Below are 19872 nucleotides of genomic sequence, written 5' to 3' on the forward strand. Positions count from 1 at the left end.
AAGCCTCTCACCTTACCATACAGGACAAACTTCCGGTATTAAGAGCAGAGCAGGGGCTGATGCTCACTCATGTTGCTGACACTATCTTACTACTCTAACTTTATAATGGAGGAACAGTGTTATTGTAGGCAAAGATACTCACCTGCCTTCCCTCACCTATCTTTTCCCACAGACGGACACCTGACAGCCCTTACCTGTCTCATCACGGGCACACACCTGCCTGCCGTCACCTGCCTCATCACAAGTACACACCTGCTTGCCCCCACCTGCCCCATCACAGATGCACACCTCGCCCTCACTTGCTCCACCACATGCACACCTGCCTGCCCTCACTTGCTCCATTACAGATGCACATCTAACCTTGTGTTGTGTTGACTGCTTCGTCTCGGGTGTGGTCTACCAACGGTACAGGCACTGTGTGATGTCTGTAATATCCTGGTCGTACCAACGGAGTGATCGCAACTTCCGCTCGTATTGTGTGTACACGAATTAGGAAGGAAGAGCTGGGCGCGACGTGATCTGTTTATATAAACAAGATTCTGAGGAGCTACTCTTCTGTAACTACCAAGCTACCGAGTTTCTCATGTTAACTACATTACTACTAGCGAGGACAACAGCCACGACCAGCTCAGGGATTGATGAGTCATGAGGAGCATTGCCCTCCCACCTCTCAGATGGTTCGACATAGCCCTGCCCTACGGACCACAAAACCTGGCCTCGACAGGCTACCATGGTCAACCCTGCCCTAAGGACCACATCCTGGCTAGGGCAGGCTACCGTGGTCAGCCTTACCCTAGGGGCCATAACCTGGCCTGGACATGCTACCATGGTCCGTCCTGGTTCAGTAGCGTGATCATATTCAGAAAAGCTACCGTGGTCCTTCCGGAGACACTACAACCTGTGGTAACCATCACAGTTTGGTGGAAGGTAATTGCGTGGTGGTGGTGGTGAGGTAAGGCTGTGGTTTTAGCAGTGCAAGAAATGCTCCAGGGCGCAATATGCTCGTGCAGGAAGTAGGAACTGCTTTTAACAAGTAACTTTCACCTAATAGCGGCCGCTTCGAGGTTAAGTTCTGCACGCACGCTCACACTCGTCCCAGCAAACTCCAGCTGGTACTGATCATTCAGGAACATAACTGAATGCTATTCCTGGGGCACCGACACACTACTGATGATTGCGTAAAAGGTTAAGCTCCACACACTGCTATAAAGGAGGTTGAGCGAGCCCCACACTGCTATACAGGAGGCTGACATCCTGTAGTCTACTTCACTAACAGTGACATCATAGTGTCCACTTATCAAGCTGTGACAAGACCTTTTAATCTCCTGACCTTGTTACTCTCTCCATAAACTTGTTTTATTTGACAAGTTCCGATGTGATGGAAAAACTCTCCCAGTACCTGTTTGTACTCGCCTATTTGCTTCAAACTGATATTAGTTCCTTTTTCTATTACAGTTTTGAGACTTCTGATTGACAACCCAATATTTCTTTCGACATTATCAAGCGCAAGTTTGGCTAAAACATCAACTAGACTCCTATGTGAGAGGAAAATCCATGACCATTTGATTTGTATCCTTTAACAGAGTGATCACACAACAACTACGTGGCTTGGTACATCACGATCTCGGGGTGTTAAGGACATGTACCGAGGATAAAGGCTCGCATGATTCAACCGTTTGTGTTTTATTCAAGATCAACACTGATCAGCATGACGGAGAATTTAATTTGTAGGGTAGAAACCCAAATGTTTATTCTAACATTTCCTCTATTGCCATAAGTCTGGATCATAATGGCGGCAGTTCCAGCCTTTTCAGTGGCAGAATTGAGATAGCTCAGTAAATCTTTTTTTGTCTCTGTACACGTTCAAAACACTGGTTCTGTTAAAGTAGAGAAGGTGAGAATCGTAATTATTTCTTTAGGTGGGTAAGCAAGTATAATGATTTCTAAAGCAGCCTTCTATCGCTTCATAATTTGTTACAGCTGATGTACTACAAATTTTACAGTGTTAAGAGTGTTATTCACCCGTTGTATGGTACATTTGCTTCAACCATTCGGTAAAGCCAACCTTACTTGAAGCATTAGGCACAAGCTTCAGTCGTATATTGTTACTGACTTCAAGTGTGCTGTTTTCCAGCGTTAGGTTAGGTTAGATACACAATTGGTATTTCATGTTGGGTACTTTGATGGCCTTGGGACCAACGTTCCGGACACTTGAGGTTTCATTTTGCGTTTCCTGAAGTACATTGATATTTCTACCATTATATAGGACCAGGCTTGACCTATATACATTATCCAAGACCAAGTACTTCTTACAACATTGATGTTTACAATGATGTTAGCACTGCACTGTGCCAACCTACCTATAGTATCAATTGATTTTTAATGAAATACCTGAAGCACATACGACTAAAATACCAAGATATTTAAAAAAATTTCGGTTTTCCATCAATTCTAGATGGTTCATTAGTACCATTACAGATTCTTGGTTTTCTATGCAAAAATGATAATACGAAAGCGATCCAAGATTTGCTTTGTTGTTAACAACTGGTTGTACTTCACGATATGTTTCAGTATTTACATCATAACTTATAATGATGTTCCTCGACACGCATAGTCGAGCGGGAATAGGTATGGTTATTTTTATACTAAACATCTTTGAAATTTATCCTCATTCATAGCCTCTTTTACATTACTTATGATCACCTTAGAAATATCAGAGGTGCAGACTCAACTGACACAAAAATGGGTTTCTCAGAGTCGTGTCTGTCGATGGCTCAGTAGGTCTTCCTGGAGGGTCATGTTTAACACACCATGGCCGGAACTACTTCCCATATTGATCCACAAGAAAGGATTGAATTTAGAGTGTATTCTTCGCTGTTGGTGTCGGATACTGTTACTCAACCAGCGTCATGTGGGCGACGGGACCTGGTGTTGAGCGCCAGTAGTCATCCACCAAACAAACTTACGGTCCCGTCATCTTTCTGTCAACACAGGCATACTATTTACTCACCTCTCCGTCAACGCCATCTGCTCACCTCTTAACACAGGCGTACCATCTGCTCATCTCTTAACACGGGCGTACCATCTACTCACCTCTTAACACGGGCGTACCATCTACTCACCTCTTAACACGGGCGTACCATCTACTCACCTCTTAACACGGGCGTACCATCTACTCACCTCTTAACACGGGCGTACCATCTACTCACCTCTTAACACGGGCGTACCATCTACTCACCTCTTAACACGGGCGTACCATCTACTCACCTCTTAACACGGGCGTACCATCTACTCACCTCAACACGGGCGTACCATCTACTCACCTCAACACGGGCGTACCATCTACTCACCTCAACACGGGCGTACCATCTACTCACCTCAACACGGGCGTACCATCTACTCACCTCAACACGGGCGTACCATCTACTCACCTCAACACGGGCGTACCATCTACTCACCTCAACACGGGCGTACCATCTACTCACCTCAACACGGGCGTACCATCTACTCACCTCAACACGGGCGTACCATCTACTCACCTCAACACGGGCGTATCATCTACTCACCTCAACACGGGCGTACCATCTACTCATCTCAACACGGGCGTACCATCTACTCACCTCAACACGGGCGTACCATCTACTCACCTCAACACGGGCGTACCATCTACTCACCTCAACACGGGCGTACCATCTACTCACCTCAACACGGGCGTACCATCTACTCACCTCAACACGGGCGTACCATCTACTCACCTCAACACGGGCGTACCATCTACTCATCTCAACACAGGCGTACCATCTACTCATCTCAACACAGGCGTACCATCTACTCAACTCAACACAGGCGTACCATCTACTCAACTCAACACAGGCGTACCATCTACTCAACTCAACACAGGCGTACCATCTACTCAACTCAACACAGGCGTACCGTCTACTCAACACAGGCGTACCGTCTACTCAACACAGGCGAACCGTCTACTCAACACAGGCGTACCATCTACTCAACACAGGCGTACCATCTACTCAACACAGGCGTGCCATCTACTCAACACAGGCGTGCCATCTACTCAACACAGGCGTACCATCTACTCAACACAGGCGTACCATCTACTCAACACAGGCGTGCCATCTACTCAACACAGGCGTGCCATCTACTCAACACAGGCGTACTATCTACTCGTCTCTCAACAAAGGCGCACCATCTACTCGTATGTCAACATAGCCGCACAAACATCTTTTAAACGTTAGACTAATAGTTTCTCTGAAGCAAGACCGCGAGTGGAATTCGTTTAACATTTAAAATGTCAAGTTCCATAGGTCCAGTTCATCGTGCAGACGCTCTCTCCCTAACCAATGGTTTGAACGTTGTAACAGCACAACATCTGCTGCATCAGGCAACACTGGATCCCCTAGCGGGCCATGCGGACCTCACCACCCCTGGACGCCCACACAACGGGCCATGCGGACCTCACCACCCCTGGACGCCCACACAACGGGCCAGGCGGACCCCGCCATCCCTGGACGCCCACACAACGGGCCAGGCGGACCACCACCCCTGGACGCCCACACAACGGGCCAGGCGGACCCCGCCATCCCTGAACATGCGATGCTCATGCATGGTGCTACACGTGCAGGTGGTGCATGGTTCCAGGTATGCAAATGGTGTATGGTTCCATGCGTGCAGGCGTGTGTGATGCCAGGTATATGCAGGTGATAAGTGAAGTACAGGAGAAAGCCTGACCCACAGTAGGACTTCTGGACTTCACTTCGTTAACCAAGCGTGAAATTAAGTCAAGCGAAGCATGATCCAACCCCAGCCAAGGTTACCGTAGCAGACTATCACACGCAGAGATCCAGTCCACCCTGCAAGGCTGCTTTGCTTCCCACAGAGACACGGTGCATCCCACCAGGCTACGTTACACTCCACAAAGCCACAGTGCACCCTACACAGCCACAGTGCATTCCACAAGGCCACATTATACGTACAGGGCCATATAGGGCCAGTATGGGAAGCAGTGCTACAGCGCATCATGGCACCACAGACGGCCAGAGGAAGTCTACCTGCTCAGATCAGAGACGGTAGTCCTGCCTGCACCTACCCCAGTGGTCGGGGTCGGCGGGCATGGTTTCCGATTTTTATTTTTTTTCGCAAGAGAAACTAATTCACTGTGCGCTCTTAACTATACCGAGGTCGGTGGAACACAGGAGGATACAGTGCCCAAAATGGCCGGGAACTGGGCGTCGGTAAGCGAATTATATATGCTGTGAGAAAAATGTTTATGTCACTGAATGAATCAATCGGTAATTTTCATGTAAAGAAAATTGGTTTACAAAGACTGAACAACCATGATTAGATTATATATCAAGTTATATAGCTAGAACCATTCATATTAAGCACATCATTATATATCAAGATATATAGCTAGAACCATTCATATTAAGCACATTATATATCAAGATATATAGCTAGAACCATTCATATTAAACACATCATTTTCAAGTTTGTGAGTTAGAACATTGTGGATGAAATGCTTACGCATCCTGTAATGTTTGGCAAGAATCATCTCAACTCGTTAATTCTACAACAGAGAAGTCTGTATTGTGGATAGTCGCAATGATTACAATGCTCAGGAACTATAGGAGGCGAAAAAATGAAGACAAAGGCACAGACCATAATGCTAGAGACGAAGGGAAGGTCAGGAGCTGCCCGTGAGCCGTGCTTCCCGTTATAGGCCCACATGTTCCTCTTCCTGCTATTGCTCCCCCTCTTCTGCACCTGTTCCTTTACTTCTGCTGTCCCAGTTCCTCTGTTGCTGCTCCCATTTATCTACTGCTATTTTCTTTTTTCTTCGTCCAAAACTACTGTTCGTGACGTTTGTACTGTTTACGACAACTGTTGCTACTGTAACAATTACAATTTTGATGGTTCTGTCCCAGCTCCACACTCCATCGGACATAGCCAAAACCACACACCGTTCAGCAGAACCAGCCCCAAGACTACCCTGGCAGGCAGGGTCGAGCCAGCCAGACGCCTCCTACCTCCTGCAGGACATAGGGGCAGACAGGACAACCGCGGAAGTCATGAAGATAGACAGACGAATCCTTACGTGTAGTTATTGCTTCCTGCTCGTAATTAGATACATAGCTAACAAGTATAAAAGGCGCTCACGAAACACTTCATGTCAATCCTCAAAGCAAATTGAAATAAATATTAACATTTTGTCTAATGTTAAACTTTTCCAGCGTGATATCGCCCGAGGCTTGTTGCTATGTATCCCCACTATCGTTGAGGAAACTTCTCCACCGAAACCAATGCTTGGCTGTGGCACGCCAGTGACCTGTCTGTAGCACACTGGTGGTCTGTCATTAACCAACCTCACAGATCTCAGTCGTACACCAAAACGTTTTTCTGGAATGTTTCAGACGGCCACGTTAAGTTGACAGACACTTGCTTCGAGTAAAGGTTCAGATTTTCCCGAGGTAGTCAAACACCACGAGTTACGCTGGTCATGCCACCCGTCACTTGACTGAAGCAAAGGTTCACAATTTCATTTGATTCTGACTCTAGGGACACACACAGTTGAAGCTACAACGAATTCCAGCTGCGCTGGACGCGTGGTTCAAGAAGCTTGTCATTCTGTTCACGTAGTGCGAGTCAGTGATTAGCCAGTGTCTTTAGAGAAGAAATATCCTGTTAGCTTAATGTTGTTCCTCTCCAAGTTTCCTTGGGTCGTGGAACATTTTCTTATCGCTCCCGTCACCACTAAGTTATAAATTCGTCTCGAAGTGTCCTGCACCGTATTTCCTGCACAATGATAATATCAACATCGTTATAGTTGTCTTATGTCGGTTCCGGGCTAATTACACGTGCACCCTCAATCGTTATCAAGTTCTGCTGACCTGATGCAACTGTGGCACGACCGTTATAGTTTTTGTTGTTACAGTTTAAAGGTTCTATATATAGTGTACAGGAAATCCTAATCCTATTTCGAGAAGAGGTTATTCCGGCCTCCAGAGATTTTATGACTACAGCAAATCCAGTTAAACTTATTCTTTCATGACATTTGAAGCAGGATTTTGTAGCCTCAAAAGCTAGAACTAATATTATAAAAACAAAAAAAAAAGCTTGACCCATGTGTCAAGTGGGACCTCTGTAGCAAATTCTCATACTGAAAGATCAGCACGTAATAGTATAATAGTGTGTGAGGGAGGAGGAATGTTGAGGTACCGTTGTGTTAGACCGCATCATAGTACAGGGGACGGCCCGCTTCACACACAACACGTTGTTTACATTCTTGAGCTGAACTAACAAGAGCACTGACCATATAACCCTTCGACGTATGTTAACAGTTAAGAATATGGAACGTTTACTTCAACCACTCCACACTGCAGCAGGCACTTGCAGTCCACACTGTAGCCTGCATTGCAGTCCGTGCTGTAGTCTGCCCTGTAGTCCGTGCTGTAGTCTGTACTACAATCCATCCTGTAGTAGACTGTGCTGCAGTCCATACTGTAGTCCTTACTGTAGTAGTCTGTGCTAAGTTCTTACTGTAGTCTATGCTGGATTCCATGCTGTAATCTGTGCTATAGTCCGTACTGTAATAGCGTGTGGTGCAGACCTTGCTGTAGTCTACACTAAGCCGTTACAGGCAGGTAACCCATTCTTACCTCAGCTTGATTTCTACTGACAAAGTCATCCACTTTTAACCTTGAGGCCCCAGGAAGACATTGTAAGCACTACTGATGACAACTACACATTTCGTGTGGATCAACTCGTGTGGCTAACCACATCTCGGGCCAAAGCCCACTTTCCAGCCTACCGAGAAATTACGACCAAATTCTGCAACACAATGATAAGATGACAGGTTTAGTGTAGCATGTGGGAAGATAGAGTAGCAGCACGCAGCGCGACCTAACGGGAGGACGCCAAGGCCACAGCTGACGCAGTCAGGCTTTGCCTCTTACTGCACACACACTTAACTTTCTGGAGAATAATTCCGTGTTACAGTCATGATTCATAGTGAGCTTTACCAGACTGGAGGTAACGTTGGTTCACACATCCTGGCGGTGTTCACACCTACCCAATAACGGAAAAGGTCGCAACCTTCTATAGTCGAGGCACGCGTGCGCGCACTTCAATATATCAATCATTGGTGTTTGGTTGTGTAATCTCAGAGGTCAGTCATTGCTGTAGTTGTACCTTCTAGTCGTGAGAGAGAGATATTCCAGAGGAAAGTTTCCCTCCGCCACAAGTCCCTCCCTGACGGCTATCAGCCGGTCATGACAGTCTGTCAAGAGTTGGCATTTCTACCAACACACATGTTAGTGCACATAGGTCAACACTTGTCAGGCGTGTGTATACTCCAAGCCTATATGTGTATATCCTGTGTAATCTGGGAAGAAGACAAGTATACACGAGGCAGAGGCAACACAAGGTCATGTTGGAAGGGTCGGTCATTGTTTGTCTTCTCCATGAAACTCCTCCTCCGCCTCCTTCTCCTCCCGCCACGTGGCTGAATCACACCAGTGCCACTAGCAGTGCTTGCTACGGCTGTCCACGAGAACCAACGAGGAAGGGAAGCCTGAAGGTCAACCGGCAAATCTCAGACGCCATATCGAGAAAATTTGTGACGTGGAAAGTATGATGATGAAGGTCGACGATGAAGTTGACATTAGGCTCAACAACAAAGATATCACTGGTTAGCGACCGAGGACATTATTTACATTCATCCTGGATCTTAACCTTAAGACAAATTATATCGAAATCCAGAACATTTGCAAGACACGGTCCTCCACTATATGAAAAGTCAGCCAAGTCTAACAACACGAGATGTAAGCCATGAAATGTTGAAACCCAAGTTTTGGCTTGTCTATTTAAAAACCATTTCCGTACTACAAATTACCTTACCAGTACTTGCAACAATATTGTGCTAAATGGAGATCTATACGTAGAGCAGGAATGAATGAAGTTACGGAGAGAGAGTAGTGTATATTACGTGTTAAGCGTTATGTTTAGCAAGGAAATCTTGTATGTTTGAAATGAAAGCTGGCTACCCATGTGTGGGAGAGGCAGGACCACAGGAGATGAACACTTGACAGCTACTCAAGTGCCAGCTTACTGAGCTGCCGCCACTCAACCTCTCGTTATCGTGGCTGGTAGTAGTGCTGCTAGTACACCTCCCTGGTCGTTGGCTGCCTACCGAGAAAGGTGCCAGTAGGGAGCTGCTTGAGTGACGAGGTGGATTACTCTGCTTATTGTGGTAACGCAGGTTCTTGCCCGAGAACTCCGCCACCATTCTACCACAACTTCAGACCACTGGGCCGCCCGCACCCACCACTGTACAGCATCAGTCTCGTCCTGTACAACCCTTGCTGAACACTTAACACCGCCCCAACCCTGACTGGAACCTACGCCCGCAGCTCAACCCCGTGGGCAGTTTCTCCACTTTCACCGGAGAGACAGCCTGTGAGCGAAAGGCTTGCGCTATGTTTCTGAATGTTATGTGGGAAGCTTCCATGGTGCACGTGGTGATAGGCAACGATATAATCAAGAGTGAGAGTTATATCCATTTCATCCGAGGAGCTAGAAACCATGGAGTCAGTGTCCACATTCTCCTAGTGACACAGCTTGTCCACCCTCATCTACATTTGCTACCTTCGTAGGCTGACTTCACTGTCTAGTACTACAAGGAATGATTAGCAGAGGCTAACAACCTGGACAGTTAAGTGATGGGGATACTCTTTTAAGACTAACAACCCATCTGTATGTCACTGGAGACGTACTCCGACAGCCACACAACTTACAGACGACAGAAACTCTCCACATCTACAATATTCCCAATTTTCAGTTCCTGCAACGCAGAAATTGACTTTCCTGCCACCAGGCAGCTAAGGCATTACCGAGGCACATTTCACGATGATATCAAGGAAGAACAATGATTCCCAGCATTTAACCCAGGCTCATCACTAGTTATTCTCCAACCAACAGGAATTATCAGTAACATTATAACAGGTTGCCTCTACCTTCAACATGCCAAATCGTTCACAGCAAGTGCTCTGTAACTGCACGTTTTTAACCTTTGTAAATCCAATCCTTAACTGTACAGATATCTTGGTTCGCCAACCCAGTGTTTGTGTGGAACTTTATATAAAACAAGTCATACGTCCGAGGAGTTACAAACTAAGCATTATTACGTTATAACTGTTGGAGGAGCCACCCGGCCACTTGCCGCACTTTCTCTTACTTATGAGGCAGCGGTGTGCTTGTTGAGGACGTCTTACCTCAGCACTTTCCTTGCACTAGGTTCCTCAACTCCAGTCCTTCACAGCCTTTATTGAATTTCACGGCTCGTTAAGTCTCCCAGCGGCGCCTACTCCCCTTCACTACATGGGAGCTTTGAGGAGCAGCTAAGGTTGTTCTCCACACGAGGGGACCTAAAAGGCGTATCTGAGGAGGAAAGGAAGGCTAGATAACAGATGTGATGGCCCGTGACGAAGTTGTCTTACGTCATCACCTTGGTGATGGAAATGGGATCAGTAAAGAAGGCGACCACCATAATACCCTGACACCATGGTAGACAGGCGGAGCCACGCAGGCATTCCCGAATGTTGGGGGGGGGGGGGGGGGTGATCTCGTTGTTAACAGTGAAAAGTTTGTTGACGCCTGTGTTGGCAAGTACAGGGAACCTAACCTGGTCACTCCCTCTTCACCTACCACTGGAACTTGACTATAAACAAATCGGTTATATTTAGATTTTTTCTTTTTTTACCGTCCTCACGTATGGCGAAGCTAAACCGGCCGGTCGATCAGTAGCCTTGGGTGTAAATTTCACCTTGAGATGCCAGTCCCGTCATGTAGTCGTGCCACACTCCACCACACAGATTTCTCCGGTTTCTCCTGTCATGATAGTTGGGTCATTCGTAAAACTTATCTGCCTCCATTTCACCGTCATCATCTTTGCATGCTAATGATGGTAGTTTCCATTGTCGACAGCAGCAAACAATTATTAGTGTCAATTTACCGTCGGTAAAACAAGTATTTAAGTTCATTATAATGATTACAACTGCTGCCCAAAACACTAGTGTTTGCGTTCACGAAAATTTTTTACTGTATCAAAAGTATAATGCTGATACTGCAAGGAAATACTGATAGAAAATGACAGATTCACGATGAAGTCGTTGTGTGAGGGAAGAGGTGTCGTCAGTAGACTACAATACACCTGGAGCAGCTCACGTCTCGGGTGTATGGAGGAAATGCCAGAACCTAACCCCCCTCACCCCCCCCCCCCCCTCAGTGAAGGAGAAATGTCGAGAAAGTGCTCCACCGCAGAACGCTTCTCTCTCTCTCTAGTCTTTATATTGACAACAAATAACTGATCACACCAACCTACTTGTATCGACCACGACCACGTACTGCCTTGCTACACATTACATCGACAAATTTGAAATTTTTACTGTAGCAAGACCATGTTAGCCTCCGGCCTTGGTCGAGGCTCCGGCGAAAAACAGTAAATGAATTCTTCCTCTTCCCATCTTGCGACATCACTGTAAATACTACCCTTGGCGTTACTTATCTGGTCTCTGGTGTAAGGAAGGCTTACTGTTATACATACATACACACAAACGACCTAAGTAATGAAGCGTGTTGCTGACCAAAAGTAAGGGTCAATACAACGTCGTACCCGCATGGGTTCGAATTCTGGACGTGGCAATCGGCCTACACCCAACACAGGTGCTAATCCTCCCCTCGGAGGGGTGGTCGATAGATGGGTACCTAGCCTTGGTTGGGGTGTGCATACATGCGAGTAAAAACATGATCGTGTGTACATGGTTAAGAGACGGGATAGCACACTACTAACCTCTCCCCGTAACATAATCACACTCAAGATGGAGCGCCACGAATGTAAAACTTCATTGTTAAATACAACCATATAAGCAGCACACACACACACACACACACACACACACAATTTCCAATAGATTTGGTTGTCTTCGTCCATCCGATTCTACTTTCACCTTAGCAAATGTAAGACTTCTGATGCTTCGTATTTCCTAAAAATAGATATAGATATATTTACCGTACGTCCTCAGCCAATTCAATAAACGTAAGTTTGCCTGACGCAGTACGAAAAGTACCTTCTCATATCACGGACACCAAATTCTGGTAGCACAACAAACCAACTATATATAGCGGGAAAGAACGAGTCATTGGATGTAGCGTGACTGCTGTAACACAGGCCAATACTTGGGTCAAGAGTCATAGTGAAGTTCTCGATGAACGGCTGCATATCAGTTCTTCCACAATGCTGGTTCTCACGGTGGGGCAAGAGCACTCACGGCATATGTTACAGTCACACCCCTGACGTGACTTGGCAGTTCTCACCAAGGGAAATGTACACAGTCGGTAGTATTACACAACTAACCACCTCGCACCATGTGATAATCAACGCTCATTTTTTTGATACTTGTCCAACGTTTCCCGTGTAGCGACGTACACAACGAAAATCGTACTCATTCGTTCACATCCGCTCTTTAGCTGTCAGGTATAACGAACCTAAACTAGGACCCCGTATCTACAACCAAGCCTCACAAACCTTTCCATTACTTTCCTTGACCACTTCACATGACGTATCTCGGTCTATTGGAAGCACATCGTCGCCTGTATAACACTTCCTGTAATTTGCTCTATCCTTTGCACGCCTTACCTCCTTTATGTTTAGAGTCCTATCATTTAAAGCACCTTTAACTTCATCATTCTATCTTGGTCTACCCCTTCTTGTCTCCTCCGCTTTTAACACAGCTTCATAATCAGCCTCTCTTCACTCATCCTCTCCATGTCCAAATCATTTCGGCACACCCTCTTCTAATTCTTCGACTACTTTGTTACCAAGCCTCCTCCTTACCCTATCATTTCTTATTCGATTATCCGTCCTCGATAGATATTGTTCAAGCTTTTTTCAATGTTTCCATACTTTTCTGTAACTTGTTCTCTAAGGTCCAAGCCTGGCATTCATATATTATTGGAACTAATGTAACATCAGAGATACCCATCTTGACCTCTTTTTCCATATACTCTTCAATGAAATCAGGACCTTTGATGCCTTACCCATCCTATGGCTCTTCACCTTTAATGGCTCTATCCGCTGTCATGTCCACTCTCAGTCATCTAAATCACGTCACTAAGTTCTCTTCAAATTTACACTCCAATATTCCTCTCAATCTTTATTAACCTTAAAAACGTTAGTGTTATTCGCATTAGTTCCCAACTCTTGCACACTCCCCCTGACTCATACAAGCTTCTACAGTTCACACTCGTTTGCCACCAAAGCAATCATCATCACAGAGCAGCAGACATAGCCCCCTCCCACCCAGCAGACGGCCAGTGCGTCCCTTTCTTCAAAACCCAACGTTCACGAACTTTTGCTTGTTCCAAGTGTGGCAGGACACGCAGATTCACACGATTTTCTTAAGCTCGGAAAGTAACCAGATGTAATGAAAAACAGTCTGTTACCGTTATCATACGACCACCCCAGACCACGACAACCTGATGTTGTCCAGCATTCCCTGGACGACCCTTATGGTTTTACTGGGACCAAAAGTAACTGATCGAGGAATAAGGCAGTTATGCTTCGGGCGTGGCTACTTTAACTAGAAAATCACGCTAAAACATACACTTGTGAAGGACATAAAGCTTAGTTCCATCAGCTGCTGTTGGCAGGATTATGAAAAAAATCGTTGACAAAACTCAGTAGCAGGCTACACTGAGCCATACACTCTTAACTAAAATCAAGAAATTAAGAAACAGGAACGTGAGAGGATTTAATTCAACTGCGGCCAATGCTGTTAAAGAGCGACAGCCTATGCTGTCAGGTACGGCGGCTTACGCTGACAGGTGGTGTGTGTGTGTGTGTGTGTGTGTGTGTGTGTGTGTGTGTGTGTGTGTGTGGTGGCGGCCAACATTGTCAGGCATGTGGCGTTACGGCTAGGTTTGGGTTGGTCCCAGACTCGCCTAGTGGTCGAGACGGAAACCTCAACACAACCTTAAACAGTTATCCAAATGTGGGCAGGAAGCTGCACCCATCAGTGAGTCACTCTCACCCTCACGAGGGAAACATGTATTTCTCTGGTGGCTGGCTGCCCAAGTGTCTCCCCTTCCTCACACACACATACCAGGCATAGCTGGTAATACATCGGGTCAAGGTTCCCAAATTTCATTACCTTAAATAGGCATAACATACGCAATGGATGCCTCAGTCTCTTATGCACAGTGCTGGATGTAAGAGTATATTACACAAAGGGTAATTAACAAATGTGCTGTAATGCAACAATTTCCAATCTAAAACTAATAATATATCTGCTGTGTTTGGCAAGATGGAAGGCATTTAGCATACCCGAGAATATCAAGCTTTCTCAATCTCCTTCATTCATCCTTTACAACATGGAGTCATGACTAGACCCAGTCTGATACAAAGAGCAGCTGCACGTCCCTCCACCCAGTTCCTGGAATCTTCATGCCCATTCACCTGTTTCCTCAGGCCTTCAGGCCTCTACACCCAGTTTCTCAGGTTTCCGGGCCCCTACACCCAATTCCTTAAGTCATTAGTCCCCTACACCCGGTTCCCCAAAGGTGCTGTGTCCGAGGTCTTTAAGCCCCTCCACACGATTCAACAGGTCTTCGAAACCCTCCACCTGGTTCCCTAGGTCTTCGGTCCCCTCCACCAGGTTCACACGTCTTCGAGCCCGTCTATACGGTTTCCAGGTTTCCGAGACCATCCACCAAGTCTCCCATGTCCTCCAACTAGTCCACCTGGTTCCCTAGATCTTTGGGGCCAAAACTGGTTCCCCAGATCTTCAAGCCTTTCCACCCGGTGCCCTGGGTATTGTGTCCCTACACTGTTCCCCCGGTGGTTAGGTCCATCCACTCTGGTCCCCAGGTCTTTAGTCCCCTCCATCCGGTTCCCCGGGTCTTCAGGTCCCTCAGTTTCTTAAATCAGGTTACAGATGTTACCAATGGATTGCCTAGCGTCTCTATAGTCATGCCGGTGAGGCTCATTCTTCTGGTGCCGTTTTCTCTCAAAGACAGTATTAATATCATGTTTAAAGAATTACTTTACTTGTGAACAATGACTTGCATACATTTATGAACACCTACACCCACTCACTCCTACCTAAAAACGTACTGGCCTTTTAAGGAGTAACTGTAAACGAAACTGTTCAAAGTAAGAACACAAATTTTCGAAGTATGAGCTTCAGAACGACCGACCTCATCTAGAAATGTAAGTATTCATAGCTAGATATATTACACCTGGTTATACAGGAGGAAACATAACTGTTCACATCCTACAATGTTTCTTGATCAAGACAAACTGTAAAGTAACCATCGCTCAACCTAGGAAGATGAACTATGTTCTCAGAAAGGATACAAGAACACGTTGCTTTTCACTAAATGAGAAAATAGAAAATCTAGTTTGGGTTCGAGGCAACATAAGTGGAGGTGGCGATGGCTCGTGCCTCTGCATTTCAAGCCTAAATCAGGTAAGTTAAAAGGCTCACATTCACAACAAATTCATGTCAATTTTTTCCAGTCTTGAGCAAGAAGTCAACAAACAGCAGAGTTTCTCGCCACTGTTAACGGCACGTCTATCCTGACAGCCATTTCCCAAACCTTTCGTGATAACAGGAATGGACGATACGACTCAATAGTTTTAACAAAGTTGACCAAAACGTTAATCTAGCTCGACAGTAAACATGGCCGGCATGTACTTCGCACAAAAGGAAATTTCAGCCTAATGAGCAAGATGGCCACTGTATGACAACGAACGTCGTAAGTATGAACTTGAATGACACGAACACTATAGACGCGAACAATACGAGAAGATCCACGAAGTTCACCAGCGCCACAGGCAACATCAGGTTACGAGTCTTGAGATGAACGATAGATAGCGAAATTCCTGCGTCCACCAAGCAACAAAACATGACGCAACATTCATACCTCAAGCCGTCGATCACCATTACAGACGACAGCATGAAATATAAAGCCACACCACGACCAAGTAACACAGCCGACTCGAACAGCAGTTTTCCGGTGCCCCACAGCCAGAGGCCCCAAGCCCGTTACCGGTCAAACTTAGGTGAGGCACGCTACCTGCACCTACACTCAATAGCCACTTAATCTCAGCACCTAACCTAACCACTTAACTCAGCACCTAACCACTTAACTCGGCACCTAACCACTTAACTCGGCACCTAACCCCTTAACTCGGCACCTAACCTAACCACTCAGCATCTAATCACCTAGCGGAAGCTGTGGTTCCCCACTGCAAACAAACGTACACTGGTAGTAGGTAGAACGGTCAACCCACGTACACTGGAAGTAGGTAGAACGGTCAACCCACGTACACTGGAAGTAGGTAGAACGGTCAACCCACGTACACTGGAAGTAGGTAGAACGGTCAACCCTCGTACACTGGTGGTAGGTAGAACGGTCAACCCACGTACACTGGTAGTAGGTAGAACGGTCAACCCATGTACACTGGTAGAACGGTCAACCCACGTACACTGGAAGTAGGTAGAACGGTCAACCCTCGTACACTGGTGGTAGGTAGAACGGTCAACCCTCGTACACTGGTGGTAGGTAGAACGGTCAACCCACGTACACTGGAAGTAGGTAAACGGTCAACCCACGTACACTGGTAGTAGGTAGAACGGTCAACCCACGTACACTGGTAGTAGGTAGAACGGTCAACCCACGTACACTGGTAGTAGGTAGAACGGTCAACCCACGTACACTGGTAGTAGGTAGAACGGTCAACCCACGTACACTGGTAGTAGGTAGAACGGTCAACCCATGTACACTGGTAGAACGGTCAACCCACGTACACTGGTAGCAGGTAGAACGGTCAACCCACGTACACTGGAAGTAGGTAGAACGGTCAACCCACGTACACTGGTGGTAGGTAGAACGGTCAACCCACGTACACTGGTGGTAGGTAGAACGGTCAACCCACGTACACTGGTGGTAGGTAAACGGTCAACCCACATACACTGGTAGTAGGTAAACGGTCAACCCACGTACACTGGTAGTAGGTAGAACGGTCAACCCATGTACACTGGTAGAACGGTCAACCCACGTACACTGGTAGTAGGTAGAACGGTCAACCCACGTACACTGGAAGTAGGTAGAACGGTCAACCCACGTACACTGGAAGTAGGTAGAACGGTCAACCCACGTACACTGGTGGTAGGTAGAACGGTCAACCCACGTACACTGGTGGTAGGTAAACGGTCAACCCACGTACATTGGTAGTAGGTAAACGGTCAACCCACGTACACTGGTAGTAGGTAGAACGGTCAACCCACGTACACTGGTAGTAGGTAGAACGGTCAACCCATGTACACTGGTAGAACGGTCAACCCACGTACACTGGTAGTAGGTAGAACGGTCAACCCACGTACACTGGAAGTAGGTAGAACGGTCAACCCACGTACACTGGTAGTAGGTAAACGGTCAACCCACGTACACTGGTAGTAGGTAGAACGGTCAACCCACGTACACTGGCAGTAGGTAGAACGGTCAACCCATGTACACTGGTAGAACGGTCAACCCACGTACACTGGCAGTAGGTAGAACGGTCAACCCATGTACACTGGTAGAACGGTCAACCCACGTACACTGGTAGAACGGTCAACCCACGTACACTGGTAGTAGGTAGAACGGTCAACCCACGTACACTGGAAGTAGGTAGAACGGTCAACCCACGTACACCGGTAGTAGGTAGAACGGTCAACCCACGTACACTGGTAGTAGGTAGAACGGTCAACCCATGTACACTGGTAGAACGGTGAACCCACGTACACTGGTAGTAGGTAGAACGGTCAACCCACGTACACTGGAAGTAGGTAGAACGGTCAACCCACGTACACTGGTAGTAGGTAGAACGGTCAACCCACGTACACTGGTAGTAGGTAGAACTGTCAACCCACGTACACTGGTAGTAGGTAGAACGGTTAACCCACGTACATTGGTAGTAGATAGAACGGTCAACCCCCGTATATTGGTAGTAGTTAGAACGGTCAACCCACGCACACTGGTGGTAGGTAGAACGGTCAACTGGTAGTAGGTAGAACGGTCAACCCACGTACACTGGTAGTAGGTAGAACGGTTACCCACGTACACTGGTAGTAGGTAGAACGGTTACCCACGTACACTGGTAGGTAGAACGGTTAACCCACGTACACTGGAAGTAGGTAGAACGGTTGACCCACGTACACTGGGAGTAGGTAGAACGGTCACCCACGTACACTGGTAGTAGGTAGAACGGTCAACACTCGTACACTGGTAGTAGGTAGAACGGTTAACCCCCGTACACTGGTAGTAGGTAGAACGGTCAACCCATGTACACTGGTAGAACGGTCAACCCACGTACACTGGTAGTAGGTAGAACGGTCAACCCACGTACACTGGTAGTAGGTAGAACGGTCAACCCACGTACACTGGAAGTAGGTAGAACGGTCAACCCACGTACACTGGGAGTAGGTAGAACGGTCACCCACGTACACTGGTAGTAGGTAGAACGGTCAACACTCGTACACTGGTAGTAGGTAGAACGGTTAACCCCCGTACACTGGTAGTAGGTAGAACGGTCAACCCACGTACACTGGTAGTAGGTAGAACGGTCAACCCATGTACACTGGTAGAACGGTCAACCCACGTACACTGGTAGTAGGTAGAACGGTCAACCCACGTACACTGGAAGTAGGTAGAACGGTCAACCCACGTACACTGGAAGTAGGTAGAACGGTCAACCCACGTACAGTGGTAGTAGGAAGAACGGTCAACCCACGTACAGTGGTAGTAGGAAGAACGGTCAACCCACATACACTGGTAGTAGGGAGAACGCTTAACCCACGTACACTGGTAGTTAGAACGGTCAACCCACGTACACTGGTGGTACATAGAACCCTGTACACTGGTAGTAGGTAGAACGGTCAACCCACGTACACTGGTAGTAGGTAGAACGGTCAACCCATGTACACTGGTAGAACGGTCAACCCACGTACACTGGTAGTAGGTAGAACGGTCAACCCACGTACACTGGAAGTAGGTAGAACGGTCAACCCACGTACACTGGAAGTAGGTAGAACGGTCAACCCACGTACAGTGGTAGTAGGAAGAACGGTCAACCCACATACACTGGTAGTAGGGAGAACGCTTAACCCACGTACACTGGTAGTTAGAACGGTCAACCCACGTACACTGGTGGTACATAGAACCCTGTACACTGGTAGTAGGTAGAACGGTCAATCCACGTACACTGGTAGTAGGTGGAACGGTCAACCCCCTTACACTTAGTAGGTAGAACGGTCAATCCACGTACACTGGTAGGTGGAACGGTCAACCCCCGTACACTGGTAATAGGTGTAACCCACGTACACTAGTAGTAGGTAGAACGGACAACCCATGTACACTGGTAGTATGTGGAACGGTCTAAGGTGTATGATAATGACTGACCTGTAGCAGCGAGAGTGGCGACAGAGATACACAGGCACACAGTGTAGTAACTCCTTCCCATGGTGGTGGCACACTGACCAACCCGCGCGCCAAGTTCGCCAACACCCCGTTGTTTGCTACAAGCCCCGCCCACTGCTCCACTTCCACTCCTTCATTAGATGTCAACAGTGACGTCATCTTGGATACGCTAATATAAGTCACATCCTCACATCAACTGCAACATAACGTAATGTAACACGTCACGTCACCTTCACTTCATTATCTTTGAGAAAAAACAACAAGAACAGAGAATTGAAAAGAAAACGTGAAGTTGTAACGAGCCAGGGAGGTAACAGGGTCGTCATCTGTTCGGTGGAG

At 46.9% G+C, this 19872-nt stretch overlaps 1 protein-coding gene across 2 annotated transcripts in view; it reads right to left on the reverse strand.

Annotated features, from left to right (window-relative positions):
* The window catches only part of LOC139760761 (protein Skeletor, isoforms B/C-like), an 84805-nt gene extending 65134 nt beyond the window's left edge, over window positions 1–19671 (reverse strand). For both annotated transcript variants that reach the window (XM_071684314.1, XM_071684313.1), the window contains exon 1: window positions 19516–19671. In XM_071684314.1, coding sequence (XP_071540415.1) covers window positions 19516–19576 — 61 coding nt within the window. In that variant the 5' untranslated portion in view covers window positions 19577–19671. The remainder of the gene's footprint in view (window positions 1–19515) is intronic.
* Between the last annotated feature and the right edge of the window lie 201 nt (window positions 19672–19872).

This window comes from Panulirus ornatus, chromosome 38, assembly GCF_036320965.1.
Source record: "Panulirus ornatus isolate Po-2019 chromosome 38, ASM3632096v1, whole genome shotgun sequence".
Classification (NCBI taxonomy): domain Eukaryota; kingdom Metazoa; phylum Arthropoda; class Malacostraca; order Decapoda; family Palinuridae; genus Panulirus; species Panulirus ornatus.